Here is a 13,649-nt window from a genome sequence, read left to right on the forward strand (position 1 = left end):
AGGAGAGTGGAAACAGTCACTTCAAACTGGCCAGCAGGCGGTGAGTCCAGCTAGTCACAGCTGGTCCAGCGTGGACTAGAGGGCAGCAGTGGGCAGTAGCACGTGTGACGGGCAGCAGTTGCAGACGAACGGACTTCGTGTCCAGCGCTACAGCCTGGTGACAACGACCAGACCAGGTCTGACGAAACGGGCTGCAGGCGACAGTCTTCAGGAATGCGACAGGTCAGCGACTGGCGATAGCTTCCGACGTGCAGGCGACAGCTCCCGTGGCATCAGGTGGCGCGACAAGACCTATAGCAGGGCGCGACAGCTTCACGCAACGAGACTGCATCGGACACTGACGAACGCGACCAGCCGGCGGGCGTAACTGTCAGGCAACGCCTGGCGGGTCAACGGACCCGTCCCCGTCATTTTTTTTCTTCAAAAAATTCAACTTTTTTTTTCTCTGAAAATTGCTTCACCCACTGACAGGGCTTCGCGCACGTAAGCACAAGACTTCAAATCCGTGCAAAATTGGCTTAGAAATTTGGGGCTTTTCTCGAATCTGGGGATCTCAACACAAAATTGGACAATCTGACTCAGAAATTGCAAAGTCGGTGCACATTTGCCCGGGATTTTTGGGGCTTTTCACATTTTTAGTGAAATTCTTTCAATTTCACTGAAATTAGTGCACACGGGACTTGGAAAATTTGGGGATTTGTCCAGATTTTATGCACACAGGATGCAACAGTGATATTTGTATCAAAAATTGCAGGAATTTGTAACATTTTGTCCCCGACATTTTGGGCTTTTCATATACATGCACAAATTGGGCTGAAATTGACCCAATTTCTCGACATTGAGGCACATTGGACCCCATGCAATTTGGGGCTTTTGCGATTTGGGCAAAATTTGTGCAGCATTTGGTCATCTTATGTATATGCAAGTTGAATTCCGCGCAATTTGGACATCAACACTTGGTGAAATTTGGGGGTTTTGCTGAAATTGCTTCATTTTGGCAAAATTGGACAGCCCTATGCGTGACAAAGGAAATGCAAATGTGTGTTTGACGCTTTTGAGCACAAAATTTTGGGGCTTTTGACCGTTCGTGTCAAATTTTATGTCCATGGGTACACGTACAACAGAAATTGCAGCTGAAATTTTGGGATTTCTCATGTAATTTGATCCACATGCCCTTTGGAACAGCTGTAATCAGTTGGATAATGCTTTAGGACTGGTTTGGTGCTACTGAAAACTGAATTACAGATCTGAAATTTGTACTTCTGCGTGGTCATTTATTACTGATTGGTACTTGTTTGTACCTTGGTCACTTGGGTGACAATTTGGGCCTGCATTTACTGGTTTTTTGGTCATTTTTGAGCTGAAAACCATGGCTAGCAGCAATGACAGCAGTAATTTGATGCATATAAAGAAGCTTGAAGGCGCACATAATTTTGCAGTGTGGCAAAAACAATGCTACAATATCCTGTTACAAAAGAAGCACGCAAAGCCGATCAAAACTAAAGGGGCAAAGCCAATAGACATGGATCAAGACGATTGGGATGAGTTGAATGAGCTTGCACGCTCAACCATAGAGCTATCGATTTCTGATGCCTTGCTCTTCAACATTGAAGGTTTGGATTCTGCATATGCTATATGGACTAGACTAGAAGAACTGTATGCACAGAAGAGCGCTGCAAGTAAAGTGTATTGGCTGAAAAAGCTTATGGATTTGCATATGAAAGAAGGTACAGCAATGTCTACTCACTTGAGTGAGTTTAACTCCATTTTCAAACAGCTGGTTGCCTTGAAATTTATGATTGATGAGGAATTTAAGGCTACTTTCTTGCTTTGCACCCTACCAGAGAGTTGGGATACATTCAGGACTGCTATGAGCAATTCTAATGTGATTCTTTTGTATGCTGATGTAGAGAGTGCTCTACTTATGGAAGAGATGAATCGGCAGAACAATGCATCCAACAAGTCTTCCAGTGCTTTGCATACTAGGGGCAGATCACAGCAAAAGGGCAAATATGATGGCAAGGGACGCAATAAATCACGTGGCAAAGATGTTGAATGCCATCATTGTGGCAAGAAGGGTCACTTTAAACGTGACTGCTACAAATGGAAGAAAGAGAAAGGAAAAGGCAAAAAGACAGATGATTGCAAGGAAGAGAAGAAGGATAGTCAGCCTAAGAAAAGCAGTGTAAAAATTGAAGAGGTGAATGTAGTCACTCATGACAGTGACAGTGGGAGTGATGTACTCTTTGTCTCTTCACATTTTGGTGCACATATTCTACTTACAAATACAGATGATGACATGCATACCTGGATTCTTGATTCAGGTGCTTCTTTTCATGTCACCCCTCATCATGAGTGGTTTTCCGCATATACAGGGGGTCGACATGATGTTGTCCATCTTGGAGACAACTATGCATGTGAGATTGCAGGTATTGGCAGTGTGCAATTACAGTTTCAGCATGGCTCTGTCTTTACACTTCAACATGTACGGCATGTACCTCAGCTCAAGAAGAGCTTAATTAGCACAGGGCAACTAGATGATGATGGTTTTCATACCACCTTTGGTGATGGAAAATGGAAGATCTGTAAAGGATCTAGGGTTATTGCCAGAGGTTGCAAGAGTGATACGTTGTATCCACTTCATGTATCTAATGTGCGTGACCATGTTGTTGCCCTGACCGAGCAACCAAGTGTTTCTTTGTGGCATGGCCGGTTGGGACACATAAGTCAAACAAGAATGAAAGTGCTTTCTCGTTTGGGTTACTTGCCTTGTCTTCGTTATGCTGATTTTGATCATTGTGATCATTGTATTTATGGCAAACATGCACAGACTTCTCACAAAAAGTCTCTTTCTTTGAAATCTTCTCCTCTAGAGTTAGTACATTCAGATGTATATCAAATGCTAGGATTATCTTTAGGGGGAAAGAAATATTTTGTCACCTTTGTCGATGATGCTGCATGGAAAGTATGGGTTTACCCCATTCATAGCAAGGATAAAGTGCTTGACAAGTTTAAAAAATTATTGGCATTGGCTGAAAATCAAACAGATAAGACACTTAAGTGTCTTCGCTCTGACAATGGTGGGGAATGTGTCCAAAGCCTTTCAGGCATTTTGTAACAGCAAAGGGATAAAGTGGGAGCTCACTGCCCCTCATAATCCACCCCAAAATGGAGTTGCAGAGAGTATGAATCGGACCATACAGGATAAGGTCCATACGATGCTATCTCATGCTGCATTACCCCATGGTTTTTGGGCAGAGGCTGTTATAACAGCCATTCACTTGATTAATCGATCACCAAACAGGTCTTTGGGGGGGAGTTCCCCAAGAAGCGTGGTCGGGCAAGCCACCTTCATATGCTCATTTGAAAGTGTTTGGCTGCGAGGCTTGTGTGCACATTCGTAAAGAAAAACGCAGCAAACTTGAGCCAAAGTCCTATAAATGCATTTTCCTAGGATATGGTGATGAGGGTGAAATGGGGTATAAATTGTGGGATCCCAAGAAAAGGAAAATAGTGTGCAGCAATGACGTTATCTTCCGGGAAGATCGCATGCACAAACAACCCGAAAAGACTGAGGAGGTCCGTAAGGTTGTATTCCGGGAAGAAATACCTTTTGGACAGCAAAATGTGCCCGCTGTACAGCAGCAAATACCTGCTGTAAATGAACCTGTGAATGCAGGAGATGATGCTGAAAATGATCAGCCAGCTATTGCCCATGAAAATGACCCATCACATGTGCAGGAACAGCCAGGACAGCAAGCAGTTAATGCTGATTTGCAGGCTGAAATGCTAGGACAGCATGCTGAAAATGGAAATTTGCAAGAACAGCCAGCAAACAATGACCATTGGGTTAGGAGATCGTCTAGGGCTACTAGACAACCTGACAAATTTGTTCCTGATGCAATTAATGTGGCTGAGTATGTCATGTTGACAGACTGTGGTGAACCGTCTTGCTTCAAGGAAGCAATGGACAAACAGGACAGCAAGAAATGGTATAAAGCCATGCTGTCAAAGATGGAATCTCTTGAAAAAAATGGCACTTGGGACTTGGTGCAGTTGCCTAAAGGGCAGAAAACCCTTCCATGCAAATGGGTTTACAAAATGAAGGTCACTTCTAGTTCCTCACCAAAGTACAGAGCAAGATTGGTTGCAAAGGGATACAAGCAGGAGCATGGAATTGACTTTGATGAGATTTTCTCTCCTGTAGTCAAGATGACTACATTGAGAACCATTTTGGGCTTGGTCGCAATTGAGGATAGGGAGCTCATACAAATGGATGTAAAGACTGCGTTTTTACATGGTGATCTGCACGAAGACATATATATGCAGCAGCCTGAAGGGTTTGTTGAATAAGGGAAAGAACAAATGGTATGTAAACTCAAAACGAGTTTGTATGGGCTGAAACAAGCACCAAGAGAATGGTATCATAAGTTTGATACATTCATGCAATCCCAAGGCTTTCATAGAAGTCAAGTGGATCACTGCTTATACACCAAGAAGGCTGCAGATGGCAGCCTGATTATCTTGGTTTTGTATATTGATGACATGCTGATTGCTGGCAAGGATACTCATGCCTTGGATTCATTGAAGCAAAGTCTTCATGGCAGCTTTGACATGAAGGATCTGGTTGATGCAAATCACATTCTTGGCATGCAAATACTCAGAGATAAATCTAAAGGTTTACTCTATCTATCTCAGCAGGAGTATATCTCCAAAGTTTTGCAGCGTTTCAATATGGAGGGGAGGAAAACAATTGGGGTTCCATTGCCTCCATATGTGAAACTCAGTGCAGAGGACAGCCCTACATCTAATGATGAGAAGGCTGAAATGGCCAAGATACCATATGCTTCAGCTCTATTGGCAATTTGATGTATGCTATGGTTGCTACACGTCTTGACATTGCTTTTGCAGTGGAAGCGGTTAGCAGATACATGGCAACCCCTGGCAAGAAGCATTGAAATGCAATGAAAGATATTATGAGATACCTTAAAGGCACAAAGGAGTTGTGCATCTGCTTTGGAAAGCAGAAAGCATCAGTTGTTGGCTTTACAGATGCAAACTATGCTGGTCATGCGGACTGCATAAAGTCCACTTCTGGGTATGTGTTTACTTTCATAGGAGGAGTAGTCTCTTGGATCTCCATACTACAAAAGTGTGTTGCATTGTCTACTACAGAGGCAGAGTATGTAGCTGCCACTGAGGCATGCAAGGAGGCTTTATGGCTTTCACGTCTAGTGGGAGAGCTTGGCATCACGGAGTTACCTGTTCTCCATTGTGATAGTCAGAGTGCTATCATGCTAGCACAGAATCCTGTCTTTCATGCAAAGACAAAGCACATACAGGTGAAGTATCACTTCATTAGAGATGTACATGACAGCAAGAGCATTGAGCTTGTCAAAGTGCATACAGATGATAATCCTACAGACCTTCTCACGAAGGGTCTTCCAACAGAGCGGTTTGCTCATTGCCGACAGATGATGGGAGTTGGATAGATATATTTATTTCAGCTTTGTACATACTTAGACTTAGCTGGTTCTTTTCTCCTCTTAAGGCACATTGCCTTTAGGTGGGAGATTGTTGGGAATAAAGGGCCATCGTGCCTTTTATATGGGCACGAGTGTGAACACACCCTTAGCACATTGTACTTTCATACATATATCTATCTAAAACCTAAAGTCACACACTCGTCATTGTACCTAAAAACGTATTCACTCTATGCTTTGCTCTCTCGCACTCTCCCTGTCTCTCTCACTGCGCGTAATGACTATCTGCCTCGATCTCCGTGCCTAATCGATTCCTTCAACCTTCGCCTTCTTGAGCACACCTCTACCTCTCCTGAACCTCACCAGGTGAATGTCGACAAGGTAGACATAGAGAGTGTGAAAGACATACCAAATATTCCTAGTGAGGAGTTGGATATCTACACCATGTTGTATGAGGAGATGTCAACTCCTGCCCATCGCACACGAGCTTCACAAAGGACCACTTCGCGACGGGATGGCGCTAGCACTTCAGCAGTTGCAGCCTCACCCTCTTCTACTAGCTCTCATTCTGAGTTAGATTCTACTTCTAGTGCATCTACTAGTGATGCAGAGGCCGAGGATCAAGATGATGAGTAGTCACTTCAGAGTCTAGATTCCAGACACGTTTTAGACATTTCAGCTATTTATGATTGTATCGAGGCTTGAGCCTTAACTCTTTTATCTTTTTGATATTTTGCTTTGATGATCCACTATCCATGCATGATTGCACATGTTCACAGTATCTTGTACTCTTCTTTTTGAAATGATATAGACACACATGGATGGTGGCAAGTGCATGTGTACTGTGTAATCTCCCTTGAACTTTAATTTGATTAGTGTTCTCTAATAATTGATTGTTGTGGACTATAGTTAAGAGTCTATGAACTTATAAAGACTCTAGAGGGCCAAGTGGCCCGTGGGAGAAATCAAATGATATTCATCTTTGCTTTGGATTTGAATGGTCAATTGTATACAATGGTTAATGAAACTATTTAGTTTGTTATATTTTACATGTTTTTCCCATTAAATTGTTTTCGCCGTTTCTTGTCGGGACCGAAACTCTGTTTCTGCCGTTTCCTGCCTGTTTCCGTTTCGCCGTTTCGAAAACTCTTGGCAACTATGAGAGGCCAACCAGCCAATATCAAATTTGGGGCTGAATTTGTCTTTCAAGGAATAGGGTGAAGGCTGATCCCCAAGCAAACCAAGGGGCAAATTGGTTTGGAGGCTTCTTGGTCATATTTAACAAGAGGCACTTGGATTAGCCGAGAAGATCAGAGAATCTTAGTTGCACTCAATCCATTTGCAATATAAGTTAAAAGAAATATTAGAAGAGGAGCCAATTTTGGAGCCAACAGGGTATCCAATGTCCAAGTCTCAAGATTAAAGTAGTAAAGTGTGCATTTTCAGTTTTGTGAATTTGTTAATTGTTGTAACTGAGCGCTTAGTCAAGTTATTTATAACAAAGATCTGCCAATTGGGCAGCGTTCTTACAAAAGCCTGGAAGTTGGGCAATTTAAAGGGTTATGCACTGGTTAGCAAGTAGTAATAGCATTGCAAAAAATGACGATAGCAATAGGCTAAGCAACACTCTTACCATCTTAGCAATAGGAACAAGCTAACTAACCAACACTCTTACCGCCTAATGAATAGAAGGTACAAGTGCAGTAGGAAGAGAGAAACAAATAAAGCAAGTAGGACAATATTGAAGACCAAGGCGGAGCTTCCAAGTAAGTCATCTCAAGCTACACACCAAAGGGTGGTAATTGGGCAAAGATACTTGCAGTAGGGCAATGCTCTCTAGTGGCTAGAGATTGGTATAAAAAACACCAATTGAAGGTCTAAGCGGCAGGTAGCTAGTGGTGGTTTTGTTTGAAGCAGCATCTAACAAAGTGCACAATGGAAAGAAAAGTGAGCATGGAGAGGAGACAGAGAGGACACAGGAGAGAGAGAAGGAACAATGTGACTACAGTGGATGAAGATACAAGGCTGCAATAATCAACCCCAATACGCAAGTCTACAGGTCAGTGTGGGCATGAGATGGTAACAAGGGGATGAGAGAATGAGGAGAATTGGCTATACAAAAAGGATAAATGATAGATAATGAAAGTGGAACGGCAGGCCACCTATATATAGGCAAAAAATGATAAAACCCTAAAACCCTAAAATGGACAGAAGTCCAAAAAGAAATGTGCTAATGTTGTGCCCTCCATCTAAGGTACCTGAAGCACATAAAATGACAAATAAATACAATGTTAGAGCTCCAAACATTCTTGTCTGACTTAGACTAAGGCTCACAAGTAGAAGATGACCACACAAGACACGCGAACGCTAACACCCCCTCTTAGATCCTAGATGTGGCAGAAGGCCAAAGGAGATGCAAATTCGAGGGTGGTACAAAAAGTGCCAATGCCAATGAAGTCCATCGATGAAGAAAGCCAGCCAAGGAGCAAGACCCCTCTCCATATAAAAATCCAATCAAATGAAAGGCCACCAAAGGACAATAGAAATGAAGAGGCCTTGAACAAATCACTCTTGAAAACTCTTGTCAAGAACGGGTAAGCCAAGCCTCTAACCCAACTATGAGACAATAGCAAGGAACTATTGAAGGCACCATAAGCTGCATAGAAACAACAGGAACCAAGAACCAAGTAGCAGGGGATGGTGGCTTGATAACGAAGAAAAGAGTTCACCACATAAAGAAAAAGGCCCAAAGTAGAGTGGAAACCCTAAAGAAACTCCTCACGATCCTAGAAAGCCCCCTCAAAAACACAAAGGGCTAGGAAATCCACAAGTTCATCACCAATATCCTCCCCCTCTGAAAGGAATGGGAGGTATAATGAGGAAACCACTAGAAGAGATGATGGGTGATGCGATGAAGCCGGCACGATAAATGGTGCATAATCGGAAACAAATGCGGCAATAGAATGTTGCCTCGGAGGGCCCTACAAAATGGAAGAGAAATGGAGCATATATAGACCCCTCTCCTGTCAACCTTTCAGGAAAATGACTCCTATAGAAAAATCCTTAGCAAAGACAGCCGTCTCCGTGAAGACAACGCACATCTCGAGAAGACTGGAAAGGCCATAGCCTGAGAGAATAGGAAAGCCCAAGTCAGGAACATGTGAACCTTAAAAATAAAGCTTGATGGATGGTCTGACAATAGAGGCAAGGTGCCAACACCACTGACAGGCACCGAAGAGATAATACCAACAATGATGATAACAAACAAAGATCCTGCAACAAATCACCTCGGGGAGTCGTATGACTCGATGCACTACTGTCAATGAGCCAAGGCTGCTTAGAAAACAGACAATCAAAGAAGGCTCCTCTACCTGATAAATATATAGATACACAAACTCAGTGGTAATATCACGTGACAAAGAAGAGGTAGACGAAGGCTTCAATGTAGATCCACCCTTCACTCCCAGACGAAGGTGAGGGTATATCCTCCAGCACTTCTCCTCAAGGTGCGAGGTCTTCCCACAATAAGGACACATGGGATATCCTCTACACTTCCCACAAAATCTATATCAAAGTCAGAAGATGACTCCAATTGCTTCCTCTTCCCTTTCTTCTCCTTGGCTTGTCCTTACCTATAGATAAAGCCGCATAAGCAAGGCCCCATGTATAGGCTCCGCAAGAATCTGTCTCGCTATGACGTGCATCTTGCTTAAGCACCAATTGGACTAGCTCCTCCCAACAAGTGAGAGTCTCCCAGCTATGAGAAGTGAGAAGACTGGTACAAAATACATCATATATCAATAACAAAAGATATGAGAAACGTGTCGCAACTAGGTCCTCCAAAGAAATGTCCGTACCAAGGGATGCAAGCCCACCCCATAACTCCTCCATCCTGTGGATGTGATCCCTCCTCATAGGGGAATCTGCGATAGAAAGCTATCATAGCTTCAACTCGAGATAATCAATGCCCAAATGTTTAAAACCAATAGAGAGATGCCAATCTCTACCAAACCTCTGCAACGGTACGGATTCATCTAATATGCACAAGCATGAAATCTATACAACTCAAAAGAAAAAAAGAGTGGGCTCTGGCATTCAACCATCCCGTAAAGTTGTCAAATCTACAATCACCATCGTGAGGATCCACGATAGATCGAACTAGAGAGACAGTAAAAAAATCCCAAAGGTCAAAGTCATCAAGCAGACACTTCATACAACACAACCATAAAGGATAGTTTATCACATGCAGCTTGTCGAATGCAAGTAGAGAAGGTAAAATAGGCACCTGCTCAGGAGATGCCATCAATGTCAATTAGGGACTAGTGGCCCCAAAAGAATATAACAAGAAAGAGAGAGAGGGTGGTGGTCAGTCTAAAGCGTCTCAAACCATATGATCCCCCAAAGCATACACATCGGCCATAGATGTCCTTCAAAAAATACTTGCAAGAAAACAAAGAAAATGCTACCACTGGGATGTCCTCTACTTGTACGAGGTCTGTCCCTATACAAATTAGAGAGCAATGTAGTAGTATCTAAGATGAGAGAGACGACTACAGTATCTAAGATGAGAGAGACGACTTGATGTCGAGCCAAAAGGAAAAATCTGCAAAATGTAGATATGGCCGCAATAAATTCCGTCAAAACAAGACTAAAAACCTGTCACCCAGCCAAAAAAGGGGCCTCCTAGCAAAGAAAGTAACTCTCCAATAGAAAAAACAGTAAAAGAAAGTATGTCCACCTGAAAAACAAGATGACTCAAAAATAAGAGGGACAAGAGGCATGAGGAGTAGAGGGGGAATCCAACTCGTGATCCACATCACAATCATGACAATCTTCACATAAACCCTCCCAATCAAGATGGGTCTTCACAACAATCCTTGCAATCTTAACAATCTTTCCAATGATCCTCACAACCTTGTCATCCTCTAATCTCAACAATCTTGCTTATCATTTTAGCCTAGCACGTTAATTCTTTAAATCTATAAGATTGTTGAATTAAAGAGAAGGTACTACCAAGCACAAACCATCAATTGTGTCCCTGAACCAACCTCTGCAAGTCCACAAATGCAATAGGTGCATTACAATTTCTATTTTTTACTTCCATTTCATGCACTCACACGGTATCATTGATAGGTATATACAGAGTGAGCCCTATTTTAGTGCAGCATTTTCCTCCCAAATTGAGTACAAATATTGTTCCCCATGTCCAAATAGTTGATTCTTCTTTAGTTCTTCCAGCTAAGGGATTATAAGTCTACCTTCTGCATCAAACAACATCATTTTGGTTCTCAGCACCACACAAAGACCTAACATGAGGTCCTCCTTCACCTTTCAACATTACCATCCATAGTTGATAGGGGGTTTCTACCCTTCATTTGGTAACTTCAGGTTTTAGCATTGTCTTCTCATCTCTGACATGAACCCTTTCATGTTGTATCTTCCCTTAGCATTTTATGATCACCATCATCTTTATAAAAGTGCACTTGGCCAAGTGAACAATTTCCCCCATGAGGAACACTACATGCACATCACCATCAAGTAGCATTACTCTATGCATCTCATTTTGTACAACACCCATTGGCACCTCGCTCACATTGGATCCCAAGCAATCTCCACCTATGATTCTATCACCATCCTACCTCCATATACTTCTTCACCACTCCATCAACAACCTTGCAAGGGACTTTGTACATGCTAATGAGCCAACAATTTCCCCCACTAGGGACACTCTCCAAGTAGCACCTTGCTACATGCACATCCTCATCATGTAGCATTACTCTATGCATCTCATTTTGTAGAACATCCATTAGCACCTTGCTCACATTGGATCCCGAGCAATCTCCACCTATGATTCTATCACCATCATACCTCCATATACTTCTTCACCACTCCATCATCAATAACCTTGCAAGGGACTTTGTACATGCTTCCTATTTTGTGATTAATGAGCCAACCATCCCTCTTTCCCCCCATGGGCATTGTTACATCAAAAACCCCCCTCCCAAAAACAAAAAAAAAAAAACAGTTCAAAGTAGTTAAGCATAGCCTTGACAAGTCATGGTAAGCCACTATACACTCAACAAGCACCCTTCATCCAATGCCTTGGCCTCTCTGGAGTGGCCCTTTGGACTCCCGAGATAAGCTAACCATTGCTTGTATAGTCGTGGTAGGTTCTTGGGCAAGTAACATGCACCCATTAACCGATGCCTTGGCTACTTTGGGGTGGGACTATGCCCTACCATATGCCCTAAAGGCTGAGCAAATTCTTGTCATTAACATTTTCGTACCAACTAAATTCATTCTATATCCTAGCAAACACCTATTATACAAAATCATGACCCTTATCTTTTGTGGTGAATAATTAGTAATTAAAGCATGTTTGATAACCTTGTTCCATGATATTATACTAATAGCGAAAATGGAATTATTTCCCTATCCTACTTCACCAATAATCATACGCATTTGTTACTCAGCTTTTAAAAGGAAACAAGCAAAACATCTTTAAGCTTGAGGAGCAAAATATCACCACTAAACATCACCTTTATCAGCTTTCTGATTAAGGCCGAGCTCGGCCAAAACAGCCTCAAGCTCAGCCAACTCCTTCTTTTTCAGCTCTTTCTTTGACAGCTGACGCTCTGGCTCACGGGCAGTAGGAGCCGAAACAGGGGCCTCTCTCACTTCAAGGGGCTGCTTTGGAGATCGAGCAGGTTCCTCGTCTTCATTCTCTTCATCTCCCTCCTCCTCAACTTCCTCATCCCCTTCACTTTTCTGCCGAATATAGAAATAGACATGACACTTCACAATTAGTCGACACCTAAAAGACATGAACTTCCCACATAGAGAAAAAAACAACAGTTCAGATGAACAACTCGGTTTTGCTGTTCTAAACAATGGAAATGCAATCACGAGAGAGATGGAAGCTGCCTAGTACAGATAGGATATATGGAAGAAAGAATGACAAAGCTTAAAGCTAAACATCAAGTCCACACCAAGCCTACTATGATGTGCAGTCACTGCAAAAGAGCATCTTCATTTTCCCACCATCATAATCTCCATAATCCTCCAAACACAGTATACATGTAATGACCTTGTAATTTTATGTGCAATTTTTTATCCATGACAAGGGTAGTACCCTTCTTCTCTATTTATCTTCAAATTCCTCTCCCTCAAGTGCAAACAGCATCTTAAAGAATGCCATTATCATAGGACAGTAAACCTTTCAGTGTAATAACTAAGGAATACACCATTCCCTGCATGTTTTGTATGCATGCCAACTCTTGGAAGCACAATCCAAATCTCCAGCTTCCTTGAGATCCACAACTGAGGCATCAAAACAGAAACTTAAGGCAATATTATACTGCGTAACTTACCTGAGGTGTGACAACCACTAATTTTCATAGCTCAGAGCTTTGACTTTATCTAGATATTTATGCAATAGACTATTTCCAATGAAAAGGGATTTTCAAATGCACCCCACAGACTACGTCCATGATTCTGAAGCAATCTATGGAAAATAGAATTGGTGCATACGCAACGGGGTTGTGGTGCACATACATCTTCCTGGCTCAACTCTTCATTCGTAGCCTCGGTTGTTGTGGCGGTTGGATCCGAAATCGGAGGCAGAGCAGGCATGGCGAAGTAATCGTCATCGTCTTCCTCGCAGTCTGCCCATGAACTGACGGCAACGGGGGTAGGGGTCCACACCTGCGGGGCGGGCTGCGCATCCTTGTTAGAGGAGGAGTCCTTGGAGCTGTTCTTATCCTTATCAGTCTTCTTCTTCTTGCGGCGGCTCTCGAGAGCAGAGAAGATGTTGGTGCTGCTTATTGCAGGTAAGCCATCGTCTCTCCGATTCCCTCCACCTCCGAACATCCTAAAGGCCGGTTCCCGAATGCAATGCGCGCGCTGCCGGATGCCAAGGCGAGAAAGGATGGGAGCCTCCTGTGCGTTTCCAGTGATGAGGATGCGGAAATCGACCCCTGCCCCGAGCACGGAGACGTGCAGGTGATTGCGCGTATGTTGTGTGTGTGTGCGTGTACGTCTGTGTGTGTCTGTGTGTGTCTCCGTGAGAGAGGGGGCGCGGGGGCCGGGTTTTCTTCACTGTGGTTTGTGCCGAGGCAGTTACCTTAGTGGATAAAAAGCTTAATAGGCAAAGATCTAAGTCGTCTC

At 43.0% G+C, this 13,649-nt stretch overlaps 1 protein-coding gene across 2 annotated transcripts in view; it reads right to left on the minus strand.

The window, feature by feature from the left end:
* Positions 1 to 13,649, minus strand: part of LOC148035736 (uncharacterized) — a 40,393-nt gene extending 26,744 nt beyond the window's left edge. For both annotated transcript variants that reach the window (XR_015690865.1, XM_087677754.1), the window contains exons 1-2: positions 13,038 to 13,649; positions 12,023 to 12,251 (exon numbers count right to left, since the gene is read on the minus strand). Coding sequence is in view for 1 of the 2 variants with exons in the window: in XM_087677754.1 (XP_087533880.1) it covers positions 12,023 to 12,251; positions 13,038 to 13,352 (544 nt within the window). In the remaining variant the exon portion in view is untranslated. The remainder of the gene's footprint in view (positions 1 to 12,022; positions 12,252 to 13,037) is intronic.

This window comes from Lygodium microphyllum, chromosome 5 (genome assembly GCF_053477565.2).
Source record: "Lygodium microphyllum isolate KBCC chromosome 5, Lygodium_microphyllum_v1.1.10, whole genome shotgun sequence".
NCBI classification, from domain to species: domain Eukaryota; kingdom Viridiplantae; phylum Streptophyta; class Polypodiopsida; order Schizaeales; family Lygodiaceae; genus Lygodium; species Lygodium microphyllum.